Source organism: Chelonia mydas, chromosome 10 (assembly GCF_015237465.2).
Source record: "Chelonia mydas isolate rCheMyd1 chromosome 10, rCheMyd1.pri.v2, whole genome shotgun sequence".
Taxonomy (NCBI): domain Eukaryota; kingdom Metazoa; phylum Chordata; order Testudines; family Cheloniidae; genus Chelonia; species Chelonia mydas.
In genome coordinates this window covers 55,487,917-55,509,810 of record NC_051250.2, presented here as the reverse complement: position 1 = coordinate 55,509,810, position 21,894 = coordinate 55,487,917, and the positions used below count along the sequence as shown (strand labels likewise).

General features: G+C 35.7%; 1 protein-coding gene across 6 annotated transcripts in view; it reads right to left on the bottom strand.

Moving 5' to 3' along the window:
* Window positions 1–459: 459 nt before the first annotated feature.
* The window catches only part of LRRC49 (leucine rich repeat containing 49), a 130,703-nt gene continuing 109,268 nt past the window's right edge, over window positions 460–21,894 (bottom strand). For all 6 annotated transcript variants that reach the window (XM_043523938.1, XM_043523939.1, XM_043523937.1 and 3 more), the window contains 5 exons: window positions 14,347–14,584; window positions 12,271–12,456; window positions 7,359–7,468; window positions 4,353–4,506; window positions 460–1,163 (listed from right to left, as the gene is read on the bottom strand). In XM_043523938.1, the coding sequence (XP_043379873.1) occupies window positions 960–1,163; window positions 4,353–4,506; window positions 7,359–7,468; window positions 12,271–12,456; window positions 14,347–14,584 (892 nt within the window). In that variant the 3' untranslated portion in view covers window positions 460–959. The remainder of the gene's footprint in view (window positions 1,164–4,352; window positions 4,507–7,358; window positions 7,469–12,270; window positions 12,457–14,346; window positions 14,585–21,894) is intronic.

Here is a 21,894-nt window from a genome sequence, read left to right as displayed (position 1 = left end):
CTATCTGCATCTTTAGGCATATAAATATCTTTAAAAATCCAGCCCTAAGCACTTAAAAGGAAACATCCTGTTTCAAGATGGAATTTAATATATTGTTTCCAGGTCTCGTGTTTCAAAGAACGTGGGGTGAGCTGGAAATTCATCATTTACTAGCCGGAAGGCAGAATAAATTATATGAATATTTTGTATGTATTCTAACAGAATGATAAAATTCATCAAAGCCCCCTTATTTTACTTAGGTATTTTACACATTATACTACACATTTATAAACATATAAAAGCAAAATAATGAAAAATATCTGGAATTAAAACTAACATCACAGTATGTTTAGTTGAGGATCTTCAATTAGTTTTATTTTGGTAAAATGTACTCTTTTTATAACAGTACTGAACTGGCAACATGCAGTTTTACAATCCATTGTATTAAATAATATGAAGTCTTAAATGATTAGGCTCAAGGAGTGTAAACATAATAATTTATTAGCTTCCGCTCATAAAAAACAATATTCTGAACTGTGAATTTTTTTAACCACAGCAGCAAATAGTCAAAAAGGAAACAAATCAAAAGTGTTCAATAAAAAACATAAGGCAAGCATCAGTGTGTGAACTTCTTCCTTTAAACCAATGCTTTAGCACTATAGCAGTAGCATCAGTAACAACAAAAAGCAAAAGACTTAGTAAACCATGGCACAGCTGTCAAGTTATTTCTATGTCATCACTTTAGCAAAGGATGCACTGTTAGAATTTTATACAAGAAAACTGTATAAAAGAAAACTTTTGTTTTGAAAACTGGAGAGAGAAACATTAGCTGTAAAAACAGAGCTCATTGAATTTAAAGGCATCCTTTAAAAGATGTGTCCTACAGTGATGGTAATTTTATATTCTTTTGTTTTATGTCTTTGGGAAACATAACATGCAAGCTATTGGTCAGTATTGTAAGTCAGCAGGAATCAACTTTGCTATTTTTGATCAGTGATCCGCTGTAGGCAGAGTTTCATGTAGGAATTTTTATTGCGTATTTCTATCACCGCATCCCTGACAAGCTCAATGAACATCTGAGGCCACAGCTTCTGCAAAGACTCGTTTTTCATATTGATGTCAGCAGCTTCTTTCACTAAGTCTTGTATGTACGTCTGGCAAAATTTCTTTCTCTCCTTGATTTCCTGGATGGGAGAACCATTATAGATTACATAAGACAGATAAAAAAGGCTAAATAACAAAGTTTTATTAAAAAGGGCCAAAAGAACTTTAATGTAGCAAAGAAAATAGTGATCTTCACAAAAGCAGAACACTCCATGCTTTTCTCTAACAAATGAATTTAATTGCAAATTGTACAGCCAGTTTTTTTAAATGAACAGGGCCATAGAGCCAAGCTTTGTAACCATTTAGCTAACCACTCTCAAATTGTTTTTTCTGAAATTCCATTTGGAAGTAGCAATGTTAACTTTCTCGAACAGAATTGGATTTTTTTGTTGCTGTGGTGGATAGGAGTGATAGCATATTATGCAAACTATTACGTTTTAGATTATTTTTAAATCTAGGCACTGCAAGCGCATTGACATAGAAAAATATCAGTTTACCTATGTAAAATTTTAAATAGCAGCAAAGTAAACTACAGTAGGGAGAAATAAACCGGTACACCTATACCTTTCCATATTTTCTTTGATGTGTGCATATCGTACATTTTTATCAGTAAATGTCGGTAAACATCAATTTCACCTTTTCTATTGACCATAACAGAAATTTACAGATAGGCAAAATAAGAAAAATGCTGCTTGAGAACCTATTATAGTTTGATTTAAGGATATTTACTTTGTACATTTTGAAATGTGATGTTGACAATATGTTTTAATGGTTATAAAGCTTTAACTTTTTGAATCTCAACATCTCCTGTCAGTAAATAATTAGTCTGGCCCCCTGTAATTTCCCACAACTGTGAAAATTTAAATCAATAGAAATAAAAAAAATGCTAACAACCCATAATTTCACTCAACTGTGAAAATGTAAATTAAAAAATTGAAACAAATCCTTAAAATAAACATCAATATTTCCACTGAAATTTATAAAAAAATAAACATTGAATTCTGCCAAGCCTACGTACAACATATAGTGTGCACTGTACAAAAGTCATCTGAACTTCCAGAAACTAACTTAATGACAAAAAAATACATTTTGAGTAACTACTGGCACTACGTTTTAGCCATTCTTCAATTATACTAATTCTTTTTATGGAGGATTTCCAGAAAGTGCCATAACAAGTTGTCCTTTGAATAGTTATACTGGTGCTAAATACTTAATCTATCTGATTTACAGTATTGTTAAAAACATTAGGTTATGCCTTGGCCCATGAAAACAACACAGACCATTTTTTACAGGAGAAAAAGGAGAGTAAATGCTTTCCAGCTGCCTAGTTTGAAAACTTAATAATCAATAAACCTAATCTACTGTCTTCAGTAATTAGGTCTGACTTGATCACATTTAGTATGTTAGTTTACTGTTAATATGAAGCAGGAATTTGCAGTTCTTGCCTATCTTGCTTTTCCCTTGTGACAACCAGTAAAATCGGCAGCCACATATGGAATACTATAATGAAGGACAAGGTGTGAATTACTACACTGGTAACAAAAACACATGTATAGTTTTAATGTAATCACATGAACACCAAAGCATTATTTTATTACTGTCCTCTGATTCTGGTAAAGTGTGAACAGGAGTGCCTCACTGGCTTACACTATTAATTACTTTAATGACCTTTACCATTCAGCCATCACTTTCAAGACTAAACAGCTCTGGTATTTTTAATCTCTCCCATCACACCTCCATGCTATGTCCTTTTTGAGATGAGGTGACCAAAACTCAATGCAATGATCAAGCTGAGTATGTACTATTGATTTACTTACCAGTATTGTGAAGGGATTTTATATACTCCATAAACCTGAAGAGTAAGCAAGGGACAAACCTGGGTACTAGAATGTAGAGACTGGAGAAAGCTGCTATTAAAGGCTGTCCCCTCAAAAAGGAGGGGAGGGAAAAGATGTTCTTTCCCCCTGCTTAAGGGAAGGGGTTTGCAGCCAGAAAAGCCGACCTAAGATGGGCTTGATTGAAACAAGACAGTCTGTCATTTTATTATTATTTAAATTTGGGCTGCACTAAGATTTCCTCTACTGAGATTTAAACAGTTTTTGTCATGGCTCTATTCTACATTGAACAATACTAACCCCAGTATTGGATCTATATGGCACTCTACTGTTAACCTTTTCCCAAGCTGAGAAATGATTATTTATTATTACTCTGTGTTTTCTATCTCAGTCTTGTTTTAACACACCACATGTATCTCTCCACATGATAACTAGGTCTCTAGCAGTCTCTTGGGAGGCACTGTATTAAAAACCTCTGTCTAAATTAAAGGATTCTAACATATGAGAGAAATCACTATACCCTTATAAAAGCTGTGCTTATTTATCCTTATCATAGTCTATTATTCTATGTAGTTTAAAATTCCACTTTGAATGGTACCAAAAAATTGGTGAGAAAATCCAAGTAAGTTTACACTTGCATACTCCATGTACAAGTCCTGCATCCTGAATGTGTGATCCATGCATGTTTCACAGTATGGGTAACATCCCTTTTTAAGGGGTACAGTGCTGACCACCTTGTGGTCTGATGTAGTTGCTATTTTTATACTGTAAGCTGAACTGTTTGATCATGTGGTTGAAAAACAAACGAATATGATAAACAGGGATATGTAAAAACTAACACTCTAAAGACCCCCAGTAAAATTGACATATAATAAAATTTCCTGGGTGATCTTTGTACACAGGGCTAGTAGAAGAATAAGTTAAAAGGACTGTCTGATGACAATTCCTTAAAATATGCTTAAGTCTGCAATGCACAGTCCAGAACTCAGAGAGGGAGCTCACAAGCAGAGCAGAACTGGACTGAGAGCTTTGGAGTGCGGGAGGAATGATAAAGATTGCCCTTGGTTGAAGTCAGTGGGAGCCATGCCGGCACATCTGAAAGCACAAATTGGTCTATGTGCTTTATCTTATAAAAACATTATTTATTTTTAAATGCATCAGATTATTAAAAATTTTTACTGTGTCAGATTATTAAAATTTACAGATTTTTCATGGCACCATTGCTATAATATGAATCTTAGTCACTGTGTCCCAGAGAAGTCTGGAAGTACCCTGTAAACTTTCAGCCTGTGAAAGTGAATAACGTTATTTCAGGCAAATAAAATATATGAAAATTGATTAAAAATTAAACAAGCCACCCAAAAGAAAAAAAATTATATTTGGAATGTTTCAGAGTATATGATCTTCACAGGATCCTCAAACTAACACATTTACCTCAAGCTTTTCTGTATGAAACTCCCTTGTGGTGTAATTCAGTATAGCTTGACTTGCATTTTCTCCTCCAACTCTTCTGCTGTCATTACTTTCTTCACTGACAATCCCAGATTTCTTCCCCTTTGCCTCTAGCATATAACAGAATTGCTTCTTCCTGTAGAAAGACAGTAAAAAGATTTACAGATCTAATTATCTGAGACTTTATTAAAGTGCCAATGCTTTTCAGTGATTTTATGTAGCGCTACCCTCCACCCCTTTTTTTTTTTTTTTTGGTTGTTGCTTTGAACATTGAGTTTAGGTGTTTTGGGTTTATTGCATCCTGCAGCCTTGATATATACAGAAGGTCCCAGAGATATCCATCCATTATTTTGTTCCATAACAACTGCAAACTATGAAGACAAATGCTTGTTTTGACACATACCATAACAGGGCTCCAAAATGGAAAATAATCACACAACTTCAGACAGGTACTTAAAGTAAAAGTATCCACAGAAATCTAACAATACCATTGAAACTTCTTTTCCAAAAACGTTTAAACACCTTTTATTCTACAATGTCAAAACTCAAAACTGTTAACTGTCATATATTTCCACTATAAAACACCCATTAAAATTACTTCCGTGTCTCTAGTATGTAACTCAATAAGTGCTGCCCAACACATGACACTGGAATCAGATAAACAGTACACTTACATGTATGCACATCTTTGACCATGTCCTGTATCAGCTCCCTATTATCAGAAATGCATGTACATAGTACATTATATACCCAAGGACTTTGTTCAACTTGTATGACTACATTCTATTTGTGAATCAATATTTCTGCAATGTACAGAAAAACATGGTTTTTTTTAGTAATTTTAAACAGTGGGATCTGTGTAATATTTGTCATTTTACTTATAAAGGGATTTTCATAAGAGTATGTTAATTTATGTGTTCTGGCCAAATTCTTAGTTAATTATATTTTGCCTACATAAAATCCCCATGAAGTTTCAACTGGATATGTCTGTCTTTGCTTTCTGTCCTAAAACTGCTAACCAGTATTGCTGTATATTGTTAAATAGATGCTTAGGAGACTGCAGTTCAGTAGTGAGTGAAGAAATCCATATTTTTATATAACATTTGAGATTTCTTAATTTCTTATCTCTTTTAATTACCTTGATGGCTCTCTAGCGAGGCTTAATGAATGTTTGCTAAGTACTTTGAGATCCTTGGAGGAAGCAGTAAAAGTGTAAAGAATTATTTGTATATTGTAAATGTGAAAACAACAATATATGATGGAACAGACCTTCAGAAAATAAATGTAGGCAAACCTATTTCTGTTTGTGACAGAAATGCTATGGAGAAGTGGAACAAAACAAAACAATTTAAGTAAAAATATCTCTCTTCCAAAACAAAACATTTCTCACAGTTTAAGCAAGCAATATATATTTGGTAGTAACATAAGCCAACAAATCTCTGCAGGGTTGGGAACATCAGGGAAGCAGTTGCCCCACTCATCAAGACAGGGACAGTTCAGCTGGTCACGCAGTAGAACGCTGTAGTAGGTAAGTTGTAGGGGACAGGGATGGAGCGAGCACTTTTCGGGGCACAAGCAATGCATGGGAGAGCAAGACTTAGGGAGACCTTAGCACAGGAAGTGCCGGTTGTTATAGACATGTAGGGGGGTTGCAGGACAGCAGCACTGGGGAATGGAACTAGCTGGACCGGTTGTCCCTGAGAAAATATTAGAAAATCTTCAGTGTAAGTATCCTAAGAAGATGTGGACTTGTTAAGGTCCAAATAGTAACAGGCTTCACACCCCTGCCCTTCCATGGATTCCAAGAGAAGAGCTCAGTAGGGCAGATCATAGCAGGCACTTACATTGTGGACCTTTTAAATGCCATCACCTCTAGCATTCCCTAACTCCATTCCACTCAGACACTGCTTCTCCTAGCATCCTCTGCTGATCCCCCACATCTGTTGCCTTCCTATTCTCATCCCCTGCATTCTCCTCTTTTCCACAATGCCCTTTTTGTATTCCATGCACCCCGTCAGTTTTCTACCCCCGGCAATTTAAGCATTTTAAAATTAAATGTTTATATTTCTGAACATTAAAAAAAACACAAAAAACCCATAAAAGTGGACCAGAAGAAAGCACATTAGCCTGGTGGGAATAAGAGTTAAGAAAATAAAAGCATTGGCTTTTGTGGAACAAGAGCAAAGCGGGCAGGGAATCTCATTCTCCCCCCAGACCTGGTCTGCACCCTCCCCCACAAAATTTGGGAAGGTATCCGGTGTCAGGAAGGCTATGTAGTACTAATTCTAATCTGGGCTCATCCCAGTCTCCCTGTTCTGAGACTTGAGCAGGGAGAGTTCAGATCACAGTGGGTGCTCTGCAGCTGCACCTGCTAAGTAGCACTCATTGAGTGCCCTAAACCAACCAAACTTCCAGTCTCTCCTGTGTGGTCCCCAATGAAGAACTATCAACAGTTTTCATAACCTGTAAAATGCAGGAAGTAAGATCAAACTTGGCCTTATACAAGCCAATATGAAATTTACTTTTGCTCTTCTCCATTATGTTAACATAATACCCCAAACAGTCTATGTGTAAGGAATTAATGTTGGTCTGAATAAACGTAGGTTGAGCCAGTAAGTATTTCTAGTGCACACGTAGAGTCCAGGACCTTTGACACTCTGAGCCACTGAACTAGAAACTGGCATCTCCCTCTGTGATTATTTTCTGTATCATCCTAGAAGTTCATTGCACGTATCAATTTGTAATTGAGCTTTTTGTGTGTTTTCTCTATTAACTACCTTATTTTATAAAAAAAAAAAGAAAAGAAAATCAAGTTCTTTTTGAAAAAAACTGATTAATCTAATGGTCTAACTTAACCAAAAGCAAGGGTGGACTTATTTAACTGTTAACTTAATTCTTAACGCACTTATACAAACAAAATTATGGTAAAAATATCATTTCTATGGCTATAAAAGCGTTCCTTCTTAAACCGTTTAAAATAACTTTTACCTGGATTCTCCAAGTAGTGAAAGCAGGCGATACTGAGGCAATTCAGAAGATGCTACATATGCAAGAATGCCAAAGAGTCTTTCAGCCATTACTGTATCATTCTCAGTAACCTGTGAAAAAAAGAGAAATGGAAAACTTTCACAAATCGTAAAACTTGATCATGTTCAGAAATGACCAGCACAAATCAAATCAGTTAAAATATGTGCTATATAAAACTGCATACCAGAGATACTCCAGGAATATTTAAAGAAAGGAAACAATATACCTGTACGACTTTTTCAAAACTTAGATTTACTTTCATTGGCATCTTCAATATATTCAAAGAGCAATCACACAAGTTACTTTTGCTTCTTTTACTTATTATTGTCTACCGACTCTGGAAACTTTGATGCATACAATATGATATTCTATGTTTCAAGATACTGCTCATTAAATGACCAGTTCTTCCACCCTGAGTGTTGCAGCCCACACAGATTAATTCTTTACCATGTTGCATAAATTTACAGAGATATATTGGAAACGTTTCTGATCAAGCTGTGGTGCAGAGGTGAAAGGTCTCTAAGCACTTAAATGATGAAAGATAAGCCATGGTCTCTCTGACTTTGGCAGCACAACGGGGCAGTCTTTACAAAAAGATGATTTTTTTCTGTCAGGGCTAAGTGGCTGGCCTCTCCCAGTCCAGTAAAATTAATTCTTCCCCGTAATACTTTACTTTCCTAAACATGAACTATACTGTTGTTCCAGCATAAAATTACAGCTGTGTCTTTAAAATAATTTCAAACTGTTGAAGAAATGACACCATGTACTTTAAACATCTGTGTTCAAAGCCCAATTCTTTTCCCCTACAAACTCTCTAATGATGCTCCCCCCCAACATCTAAATAAAATCTATTCAATTTCAAATAAAAAATGAACACCACAAACATTCCCCTTGTCTGATGTCTTCTTTCACAGCATCGTGTTATGCTACTGTAAAATTCCCCAAGGCACTCACTGTGTGCTATATGCAAACATTAAATAAGAATGCTAATCTTTAGCGAAACCTCTAGTGTGTTCTTGGTACCATTCACCACCACAGGATGTAATGGTAACAGCACTTAGGGAAGTACAGATGCGTTATCAATGCTCCTTACTAGTATATAATATGTCAAGAAACTATGCATACAATACTCAATGAATCTACCCTGTCATTTGCAAACTGTACATCTTTGCTGCTAAACGTTTTGTAAAGTTCCACAATTAAATGTGAACTGGTTTGTTATGTAGTCCGGGGTTTGTCTAGATTAGGAAAATTTACACTTGTGAAACTACATTAAAAGAGGGTTGGGCACGCCACAGCCAGCCCACATAGCAGGGTGAGGCCTGGGAGTAGAGACCCTTTGTTGTGGGGGCTGTCTCTGGTTAGCACACAGCTCTTCTCTCAAGTGTGGGTTTGGCTCCTGAACAAGTTTCATGGCTTTTCTTTCAAACCTGAGTATATTGACAAAGCATGCTGGAAGGCCTAATTACTTAAACTTTTTTTGGAGGAGGTGTGGGATAAGCAGAGAGGATTTATTTTCTGTTTTGTTATTGTTGTAGGCTGAAGAACTCTTTAAAACATGTTTGCATTTTAAATAGTGCAGTAAATGCTGCATGGAGACGTAACATTTAAATACATATATAGTATAAATTGAAAAACAAGCTTTTAAAAGCCATATTCCGTCTCACAAATCCCAACTTTTTAACAGGCACCTTTTACAGGAGTTTGTGATCAGTAAATTTAAAGAAAAGAAAAACAAACAAGTAGCACAGTATAAGGTTATTTCAAAATGTTCTCCTGGGATTATTTATGTTTAAGAAAAAGTCCACACAAAAATAGTATTAGAAGTTTAATGACTTGTTTTCTTTTTAAGATATAGCACAATTAAAGGGAGGCATTTTTGCTTTCTATTTTCCTCCCCGTGGGAGCTTTTAGTTCAGTTTAGCTCTTTAACCCTCTCTTCCTATGTTGCGTGATTAATTTGTGCTGGATACAGCTAAAAAAAGGGTGAATTATAGACTTCAAATTTCTGTATACTTTATTAGTTATCAGATACAGACAATTTAAAACAAACTATAATGGCCAATTAAAAATACTAGACATTTAATTTACTATTTCTCATAAGATTTTTACAGTGTAATTATTTAAGTTTCTGGTAGATATTTTGTTAATGAGAACTACAGAAAAACAAATGTAACTACTGCAATTTAGCTTCCTTAACCTTTAATGCTAATCTTGCCCACGATGTTGCTGAAAAATTCACGTCCATAGGTACAACTTTTTTTGGGATTACACTCCATATAGACAGCTCAAATCACTGTAATCCTGAACTTGGTATAATCATTTACACAAATCAAAGTGAGATTTCAATCCTGCAAGGTGCTGAGCATCCTGGCCATGATCCCACAAAACACTTAACTGTAAAGCACCTAACTAATCTCATGTTTAAATTGAAGTATGTACTTAAGTGTTGTATCAGGGCTATAGTGCTCAGCACCTTGCTTGCTTGAGCCCTGGGTGCATGACAGATGTATAATTTATCCAGATCAGATGATAGCTTTTACACCCACTTTGCACTGGCGCAAATGGGTACACAAGGTGCAGATGTATACCTGTATTAACGTACTCCCTTCTTTTCACTTTAAACAATTAAGTATTTTGTAAGAGGTAAAAAATCAAGGTTTCCATTTGATGGAGTGATGACAAAGAAAATATTTGAGATCTTATGTATATGCTGTACCTGGAGTTAAAAAATACTATATAAATAATAATGTGCTGTACTAAAACCAGCTGTCAAGTATGCTTATATATATATATATATATATATATATATATATATATATATATATATATTAGGGCTCTTGACTAATTGCAATTAACTCACGTGATTAATTTGAAAATATTAATCACAATTAAAAATTGTGATTAATCGCAGTTTTAATTGCACTGTTAAACAACAGAATATCAATTGAAATGTATTAAATATTTTTCTACATTTTCATATATATTGTATTCTGTGTTGTAATTAAAATCAAAGTGTATATTATTTTTATTACAAATATTTGCACTGTAAACTTGATACAAAAGAAATAGTATTTTTCAGTTCACCTCCTACCAGTACTGTAGTGCAATCTCTTTGTCATGAAAGTGCAACTTACAAATGTAGATTTTTTTTGTTACGGAACTGCACTCAAAAACAAAACAATGTAAAAGTTCAGAGCCTACAAGTCCATTCAGTCCTACGTCTTGTTCAGCCAATCACTAAAAACAAATTTGTTTACATTTGCAGGAGATAATGCTGCCCTCTTCTTATTTACAATGTCACCAGAAAGTGAGGACAGGCATCTGCATGGCACTTTTGTAGCCAGCATTGCCAGGTTTTTACATGCCAGATATGCTAAACATTCATGTGCCCCTTCATGCTCCAGCCACCACTCCAGAAGACATGCTGATAATGCTCGTTAAAAAAAATAATACGTTAATTAAATTTGTGACTGAACTCCTTGGGGGAGAATTGTATGTCCCCTGCTCTGTTTTACTTGCATTCTGCCATATATTTCATGTTATAGCAGTATCCAAAATCGGAATGGGACAAGGTGTGAAGCGTGCTTTCGGAAGTCTTAAAAGAGCAACTTTCCGATGTGGAAACTACAGAACCCGAATCGCCAAAAAAGAAAATCAATCTTCTGCTGGTGGCATGAGACTCAGATAATGAAAATGAACATGTGTCGGTCTGCACTGCTTTGGATTGTTATCGAGCAGAACCCATCATCGGCATGGACACATGTCCCCTGGAATGGTGGGTGAAGCATGAAGGGACATATAAATCTTTAGCGCATCTGACACGTAAATATCGTGCGATGCCAGCTACAACAGTACCATGAGAAGGCCTGTTCTCACTTTCAGGTGACATTAAACCAGAAGTGGGCAGCATTATCTCCTGCAACTGTAAACAAACTTGTTTGTCTGAGCGATTGGCTGAACAAGAAGCAGGACTGGGTGGATTTGCAGGCTCTAAAATTTTACATGGTTTTATTTTTGAATGCAGTTTGTTTTTTGTACATAATTCTACATTTGTAAGTTTAACATTCATGATAAAGAGATTGCACTACAGTACTTGTATTAGGTGAAATGAAAAATACTATGCCTTCTGCTTTTTTTTTTTACAGTGCAAATACTTGTAATAAATAATAAATAGAAAGTGAGCACTATAGACTTTGTATTCTGTTTTGTAACTGAAATTAATATATTTGAAAATGTAGAAAACATCCAAAAATATTCAAATAAATGGTAGTCTATTATCGTTTAACAATGTGATTAATTGCATGGTTAATTTTTTTAATCGCTTGACAGCCCTTATACGTATATAGCTATATAAGGGCGGTCAAGCGATTAATTAAATATATATCTCCAATGCCAATATTTAAATTCCTTTCAAACATATTATAATAAACCAGAGAAAAGCTTGTTACAAGAAACTGAAGAGGTGAAGTGTATGAATTCTTTAAAATTAAAAGAAAAACACAAATAAACACAAATTGATTTGTGTTTCTTTATCATATGTACTCAGGAACAGGGTTGAATTGTCTTTTCCAATTACCAAGAGCTATAGCAACAATAGGTATTTTTTGAGGCTACATAAGTAAAAACAACAGATTACGTTTGACGAATGCAGAGCACAGTAAATTATGTCAGGAAGTATATTTACATCTTTTTTACTTTTGCATAACAATGAATGGAGTTGCTCTATTAATTTTATTAATATGTAATCAATATACATTTATGAAATAAGAATCTGTTCTTTACATTAATGAGCATTCATTTTATAGGAATAATTTTGAGAGGGAAGTTATACGTTCTTTGTATTCCGAAAAAAAATATTACTTCCTCTTACCTCAGTTCCATTTATCTTCTGCAGATTAAAATGGTTCAGTCTAAACAGAACATAGTATTTCCACAGAGTAAAGTTGACAACTGGATTTCCCTGAGGATCAACCGTCAACTGTTCCATGCGACGCACCTGTGCTAACGCATTAAACTGCTGCAACATGACAATATTTGTCTCCTTAAACTTCAGGTGCTGTGACAAAAAAACAGTCATGACAAAAAAACGTATGTTAAACTTACGGTGGAGGACACATAAGAGTAAGACAACACAACTGTGTTACAGACAACAAGCTCAGTGTTACATCAGCTCTATTCCATGCTACTTCAATTCTCCTCAGACATGACTAACCAGCTCTTGGGCCCATCTAAGCAACTGGACTCACTTGATGTGTAGAGCTTTTAATACCTCTTCAAAACAATGTGGCACATGATGCATTCCCTCTTTAAAAAGAAGCCCTCTCCCTTTTGTATCCAATAAATTAAAATAAAAACTGGAAAATAAAATAAGAGATCTCAGCAATACAGACCTCTGGTGGCCTCCGAGTGGGAAAACCTTAGCACTTACTCTTTCAAGTGAAGAAGATTGTAAGCGCACAGTCATAGCTATTCTGTATTGTTTATGAAAAAAAATGATGAAAATTCATCGAATATTAAAGCATGTAAAAATACAATAGGCGTTAATTGGTTTGTAAGTTTTCAAAAAGGTGTGACCACAACTTTTTAAAGTATGTATAATGCTATAATGCTATGTTTCAGAGTAACAGCCATGTTAGTCTGTATCCACAACAAGAAAAGGAGTACTTGTGGCACCTCAGAGACTAACAAATTTATTTGAGCATAAGCTTTCGTGAGCTACAGCTCACTTCATCGGATGCAACCGATGCTATAGTCACTTAAGACAGACACTTTGCCTTAACTGTTTTGATTAAGTTACAGGTGTATAGGACCCAATTCTCTAGTTTTTTCGATGATTGGTTTATCACACATATTTATTATACCATCATTGTGATTCCTTGGGTTTAAATTGGGTCATTAGCAATAAGAGGGGCAAAACCCCATGCCCCTTTGTAGAAGTGTTGCAACAACAAGATTTGTTTAAACTTTATATAGAAAGAAAAGAGTGGGATAGTTCTACACTGTAATCAAGGTAATAAGCAAGACATATTTTGAGCATGTAGAGTCTGACTGCTTCCTGGTTGTACCAGCTGTATAGATCATGGAATCAGTCAATTCTTCTGCTCCTTCCAACACTGCTTCAGTAGCATCCCTAAAAGGAGGCCACAATAAGCCAGATAGCAGAATGAGGTTTTGAGGAGTTAAAACCTTTGCTGGGATTTTGAAGTCATAACTGGAAATTCCTGCCTGAGCTGAAGCAAGTAGGCTCAATTAAGCTCAGACCCTTCTAAAAAAAGCATGGGGTATCTTTATGAGAAGGAGAGGCAGAGGTCTGTTGACCAAAAACCAAGATAGGGAGCTATGAAGGCATATGAGCCTACCTGTTTATAATGTTCTAGTTAGTTTTATGTTATTTGCTTTGATTTTACAACCCATATTGCCTGGAGGGAATGTGGCCAGAGACTTTGCACATTTACGTTTTTTCGATTGAGCAAGAACCACAGAACTCCAGACAGTTCTTTGCTTAACCAGCACCACCTCTGACCTCTCTGTCTCCAGCTGCTCAGATGCTGGCCTTGATACACAAACAAATACTTCTTGATACATGGAAATAATGGATCAACAATGTAAAAGTATTGTATTTCCATCTCAAAATTTAGCAACCCTTTTCTATTTTATGAAGGGCCAAAAGAAATGTTTGTGACAGAAATAAATTTCCAACCTAAGAGGAATCCCTCAATCTGCTTTGAGAATTCTGACTGAAGTCTCTTGCTCAATCAAGAAGGCCTTATCAAGTCAAAAGTACAATTTAGACAAAACTGAGTTATACAAATAACCCAAATTCATATACATAAGTGATAATAAGCTGAAAACTAAAGGTTACTTGACCAAAATAAGGTGTTAATAAAGATCATCCAAATATTCTGTAGCTATTCAGACTTCTGAAGTCTCAGAGGAAATGTCTTACCACAGAATTAGGAAATCTGATCTTCAGTTTTGGTAACACTTGAACAATTTCATCAAATTCTATGAACATAAAGGAGACTGTGGTGATGGTTCCAGCTGTCTGAACGCTCCAGTTTCGATCCAGGGATTCCAGAGCTCCAGAACCATACAAGTAAAGAGTATCTCCCTCCACTTCGACTAAGTAAGAATCGAGGCCAGATAAGCCTTGAACAGCATTGCTCAGTATTGTGTCAAGAGACCTGTGAGGGGAAACAAACAGATGTAATATAAAAGAGAAGATATCTTTTGGGGCATTTGATTAAAGTGAATATTAATATTCCAGAAGTCCTACACTTTATCAAAGCCTAACCTCTCAAAAATATCCACTAATTTTGGGTTTCCAACTTCAGGACACCTAGATCTTGATTTTCAGAGATGCTATAAATGCCATCAAATAATGTGGATGCACAGTGTCATTGGAGCTGGACACCCCAATTCTGTGGCACCCAAAATTAGCAATCATTTTAAAATTGTGGCTCAAATGTTTGACTATTTTGTGCTGGTGTTGATTGCTACAAACAGAACTTCAACATGTGCATTTGCTCAAATGACTTTACATTCAAATTCAGGGAACAAAACTAAGGACTCGATCCTGTAAAAATTTACCCAACGTGCATAATTTCTCATGCAACTAATCCCACTACATTGGTAATTGTTTGCAGGATCAAACCCTGTTTTAAGATCAAACACAAGGACTACAAAACCAAAGGAACAGGAATAATAATGCTATTAATCATAAATGTTGAATAAATAGGCAGTTTCATTTTTTCCTATAAATTGCATCATTCACCACTTAAAAACGCCAGGCCATGTTTTCTGACCAAGACATTACTTGACTTAAAGATGAGAATACTAAGTCATTGCCTACACATCTTGGGTCTTATTGAACTGATTTAATCCTGTGGGACAAGGATGACTTCTCAGCAGCCTAAGGCTCTAGATTAATTTAATATTAAAAACAGTAAATCCAATTCCATGACTTTATCTGAACACCTTATTGTATCATCTACAATCTTATGTCACACACAACTATTCTTTTGGGGCCTGATTCAAAGCCCATTGAAATCGCAGGAAATCTTCCATTAAATTGGGTTTTAGAATAGGCCTCAGAGTGATGGTCACCCAGCTCCAGGCTTGGTTTCGGGTTTTTTTCTCCCCTTGACCCATCCTGTCATATTGAAGCAACAATATGTCAAGGTGCTGTGGACAGCCATTTATAGGATTCAGATAGCGTTATTGTTTTTTCTCTGATACTTTCAGGGACCATCGCTTAGGCCTGATTTATTTCTGCCAAGCAAGAATCATTTTTACCCAACGGGGTATTTTCTTAGCTCTGCAGTAAGACAATTTGTGTCCGCTAGACACACAGGCCACATATTTCAACTACTTCCTGACAGGGCAGGTTATTGCTCCTTAAAAAGAGCCTGTCAAAACCTCTCTTGATTGACCAGCACTACTCAATTTTTGAAGATCAGCCAGACACTTAAGTCGGATAGCCTCACAACATTCCGAGCTTCTTCTGGCCTGAAGGAAATCTAACACTTTAAAGTGACTAATTCTGATGGTATTAAAATAAATTATAGCCCAGACCCATATCTGGACGAACACTTTTTTCCCTTCAACTAATCAGCATCAAATGTGCTAACTTCTGGAGAGGTAAGGCTCAATTTTTCACAAACTATAAGTTGGCTCACTACTACTTAATAATTCTTTAAAAAAAGAAAAAAGTTGAAAATTTAATCAGGAACATTTCTCAGGACCAAGATGGATTTTTTTTGAGAATGGAGGTGTGTGTGTGTTGGGGGTGGTCAGGAGGGGGGTGGGAGAGACAACACAGACAGACTGACTCTACAGCTGAACTGTTAGGGCATGGATATGGGCCTCTGTCTCACACTTCGCAAGTGACTCCCATAACCACCAGGATGTATGTGTGAGTGAGAAAGAGAGAGAAAATTCAGACGATCTCCTGTTTATCCCAATGTGGAACAAAAACAAATTTCAAAACACTGTAATTTTTTGCAAAACAGAATTGTTTTCTGGCTAGCCCAACTGACTATTCAATTTTAGCAAAGACCATAAGAGAAAGAACTTTTAGAGAAACAGAACAGCTGACTGGTTTGATCAGGTAAGAGGGTTTATAGCTCACACTATCACCCTCCACACCAAAGCCAACTGCTGCAGTTTATCACAGTGACATGGACTCAGAAGTATCTCCACTCTCATTGCATTATTTAATTCCCTACTGGCCAGATAAAGGATAAAAACGTTTCCTTCACTGATTGGGCAGAAATAAATTTTCTTGTTTTGTAGAGGAAAGAGAATATTAAGATTTATAGAAATAAAACAAATTCAAAATGCAAAAGGTGGCTGAACAGCTTAAAACTCACTCAAGTGGGAGCCCCTTAAACTGGTTCTAGGTATACAGAGGGAGAGATCAGTCTTTAGTGCCTAGATCACCAATACAAAAAGTTAAGACACCCAGAATTGCATGAAGACATTCTAAAAGGTACAGAAAAAGTTTGCTTTGTTTGAATATTTTTTATAATCTGACATTTTTTGTAATTTTATTTTATTTTTTAAAAAATAAGCAGTATGATTTCTACAAGACTGATTTTACAAATTTAAATTACAACTTTCAAAAGAGCATGAAAGTTTATTTTACACATTGTATTTTGTTATAGTAGATTTGGCTAAAAAAAGTCACAACATTCATAGTCGAGAAATTTCCAAGGATAAACCAACTTCGCAACCAGTATCCAATGTAAGTAAAGAAAATATTACACCAAGATCTTTCCTATAACTGCATGGAAATTTTTTTTAAAGTTCTATTAAAGAAGGCTCTTCTCAAGCAGTCCAAACAGTGAATCCATTAACATATTAATGTTAATCTGCTGCAGCTGTAATATCTGGCATCTTGTATTAATTAAGATATAATTTCCACAAGTGATTTAGAATTAGGATAGAGGATTTCATTGCAACTTGTTCCCCACTGAATTTGAAAATGAGAAGGTCCTTGATTTGTGTAAAAGTAATTTCTGGTGATCAATAAATCAGCACCTCCTGTGGTTATGAGGTAGTACATACTTAAACATGCTGACTTTACTCACTCCCTGCTTTAATCCTAAAATAGCTGATATATGGATATTCTAAAGCTATGTTGGATATATGGTGGAATTACTGTATTAAAATACCCTGGCTGTACATGGCAATATCTATATTAGGATACAATAATATTTGAACAAGGTTTCTAATGCTAACAGTGGTATTATAACAAGTTAGCAAATAGCAAATAACAAGTTACCGTCAGCAAATCCAGACGGTAAAACTATTGTTCATCATTTGCATGATCAATGTCTAACTGTGGCATAAGTATTACTAGAAAGTGTGTAATCCTGTCTTTGTATGGTTGACATAGATCACCTCTAGTCTATCATGAATTCCTACCACTTATGAGCATTCTTATATGTGTGAGAAGTTGCACTAGAAATAATTGACCTATTACTACTATGACAGAGCAGAATAAAGGAAGAAGGGTGGGTTAGAATGATGTCATTCTTTCATTTAATTTTGAAAGCACAGTTTTCTGAAGTACATTGAACAATCTACCTTTGCAGCAGGACATTAATACCTCTCAGATTACTACAGGTATTTCTCTGTGGAAATAAGCAACAAAGAATTACAATTAAAAGCCTGATTTGGACATGGGTTTTATTCAGTTGAAGCCTTTTCCCAACTTAATTAAATTTAACAATTTTATGTGATTCATAGAAATCAGCAAGAGTTGTTTCATTCAGTCCTCTTTTACTTTTAATATTTATTTCAAAAATTTTAACATGTCTTTGTGCTCCCTTCAATTCTGAAATCTTACCATTGTTCTCTAATGGGAAAAAAGCAGTGTATATTTCACAAGGGAGGAGACTAACGATGCAAGTGTATAGTCACAAAGGACAATAGGGCCAACAGGGGATGGAAAGGGATTAAAATGAATGAAGAATAGTGATCTAACTTCCCAATTTGTCTTAAAGTTTATCACAACTTTGAAGTTTGATATACTTTAACTCACTCAGTTTTACTCAATTTGTAGCAAGAATTCCTTTATAACAAGGTAGAAATAATACCTCTGACACCACTAATGAAACTAAAATAATTATGCAATCATCAATTTACATAAGTAGCAGGGGTCCACACCAGTGCAGCTTATGCAGGATATGAGCCTTTGTCTGCTACTTATGTGAATGTGAGATTACAAGAGGTTTGTTGTTTTTTTTTTACTGGCATTATCAGAAACATTGTTCTCTGACAAATCATGGTTTAAATATCGATCTAGGCATATTATACATAAATTGTTTTCTTCTAAGTAGTTATATAATATAAAAAACACATAAAATGCCAGATTAGTCCTTCTATGGGTGTTACATATAACGGATACTGTATATTAGAATGAAAATATGACAAAGATGTAAAAAGGAACATTCAAGTTGCTAGGTGTAGCACTCATGAGTTAGGAAATGTCAGAATTAAAGTTGCCTGTGTAAAATTAATTTGCCCCTCCTGTGATTATTGTGATACAGTCAATTGTGATACGGTCTTTATGTACATGATCATATAACTTTTTCCACAGGATCCCTGCCTCATTCAGTCCACAGGATGGGCAGTGATCAATTAATGAGCTGCTATTCAATAGCTGTTGTTTTTTCCTCATTGTTCAATGTACGGTCATAGGCCTTATTTACTGCACATTATTCAAACCCTGCTCTGAAGACACAATTATTAATTTCCTTGTGGGCTTTTCCACTATAGTAGCTGAGTGCTTCACAAACATTAATTTATCTTTGAAAACTCCATGAAATGAGTGGTACTATTATCCCAATTTTACTGTTGGGAAGCTAAGGTATACAAAGATTAATATCAAACGCATCCACTAATTTTGAGTGCCCAATTTCAGATGTCTAGGACCTGATTTTTCAGAATACTTACCATTATATAGCACTTTATATATTCAAACATAGAATCCATTAACTTCAGTGGCAGTTGAGAGTAGAGCTAAACAAATAATTTGAAATCTTCTGATGAAAGTGCTATATACAGCCAGGTATTGCCATTAATATTAATAATTGGTTTTTCAGTTCATTAGCCGAACTGAAAAATATTTGGTTGGTTTCAAACAGAAACTGAATTTTTTCAGTTTTTCCTCAGTGAAATAACTGGAAAAATTTCATTTGGATTGAATGGAAACACTGAAACAGTTTTGACATTTTCAAAATGTAATGTTTCAATGTTTTCAAAATTTGTGTCTACAGTTTATTCCAGGCAAAACTATAAACTGAATATGACCCAAATTCATTGCAGTGCTCCAAAAAGTGTTATTTGCTGGAAACATATTGTTCAGCTCTAGCTGTGAGCATTCAGCACTTCTTCAAAGAGATCCCAAGGGTCTGAAGTTAGACCCCCAGAAAATGAAGGAACACATGATGAGTCATAGCGTTTAAAAAGTACGGTTTAAATGACTTGTTTAGTATCACATAGGACCTCTGTGGAGATAGATTCCCATTCTCCAGAGCAGTACTCAACTGCTTTAACCATGAGGTCCTCCTTTCTCTTCTTGCAATCCCTTACCTCATTCGCTACACACTTTGTAACTTCTGCAACAAATGAGGCAGGGGTCCTACGGACAATAGCCTCCTTTACCACACTACCCTGATTCATCCCAGAATCCCGCCCCACCCTGTACTGGAGCAGCTATTACATAGGGAAAGTTTTTCTGAGTACTCCCATGTTCAATTTCTTTGTGGGGAATGTGCATACTTAGTGAGGACAGAGTTTTTGGAGATTTTAGCTGTTAAAATTGAAGATATCTCCACTGAGTATGTGTGAACTGCTATTTTTCAGAGGCTTATACAGTGGCCAAATTTGGGCAGATTTTCACTGGGACAGCAAAATGCACATCCCTGAAATCATCCCCCTGCCAAATTTCAAGTCCCTGGTCCAAAGCATGGGGTACTTGAACATTTCAAACAAAAGGTCCCAAGAATTTTTTAACATGGAGGAAAAGCCTTGTTCTTGGAAACAGATGAACCGTTTTGGCTCAAATTTTCGCCAAAAATATTTAGCCTGAGGCAGACACACGGCATGGAAAATTTCAGCCCAAATCACTGAAGTTACGCAAAGTTAAAAGCCACTGAAAATGGGGTCTTATATATAGAAGTTTTGGGCAACCTTAATAGTAGGTAGTGCTACCAGCCCCACCCATACTACATAAAATATGCATAAACTACTATTATGTATATAAATATATATCCTTTTTGCAGCAAACTTTCATAAAAGAATGAGCTTATGTTTACCTTCTTTCTAATTTTTCCCTTCCTTTGTTCTTATTTCTTTTGCTCACTCAAAATAGCTACCCCTCAGTTTCTTTTAATGTGCCCCCCTTAACCTAGTATTCTGTAGTCAATATTTTCTAAAATTTAAGTATTTAAGAACATCATTTTTAACTTTTTCTCTTGCTTCAAGATTCTATTTCCTTTTCAGAATTTGCCTCTCTTCAGCCTCTTCTCTGTTCCCTTCCAGTATACTCTATCATTTGTTACGATATCCTTCTCCCCAAATCACACAAGATCCCACTATGGCACAGTTCTCTCAAATTTTTCTAAATGTATTGCCCTCTTTTTCCTATGATCATTCACTTCCTTTCCAACACTGTGTGAATGCCAGGGCTATAAATGGTCAAAGTACCGTATTCTCTCCATTTTTAGAGGCCTCCTAAGGTTTGTGAAAACCCAAAGACTCTTTTCATAGCTGATACAGGGATGATGCATAGACATTAAAGGCTAAACCTATGGGCTGTAATTATCCTTTCATGTCTTTTAATGATTTCAGTGGAGCTATGTCAATTTAGACAAGCTAAAAATCTGATCCTGCTTTTTACAAGCAGCAAACATTGTGGGGTGTATATTCTTTCTTCAATGCACTTTTACCTTCTTACACAGTTACTTTTATAACTTCCAATAATACAAGTATCATGTATCAAATAGAATACACTAGATGGCAAAAAGATATTTGCTGGCTGGGACATGACTCCACTCCCCAATCTCTACACTGATAGTAAGTAAATCTACTTTAAGTATACTTGGTCCTGCCTCAATGCAGGGGACTGGACTTGGTCTCTGAAGGTCCCTTGCAGCCCTAAATTTCTATGGTTTTACAAGTGCAAAGCACACCTTCCTTTTATGATCTTTTGAAAAGACAGGTTTCAGAGTGGTAGTCATGTTTGTCTTTTGGTAATCCTCAGTGGGGTCAGAGGGTAATGGCCTGTAGAATGTGGTGTCAGAGAGTTGTCTAGCAGCCTCTTGTTCATATTCCGACCTATTCATAATGACTACAGCACCTCCTTTTGAAAAGACAGACTCTGATTTTTTAAGGCCAGAAGGGACCATTAGATCCTCAAATCCAATTGCCTGCATAACACAGGTCATAGAATTCCACCCAAATACCCATGTACAGAACCAAGTAA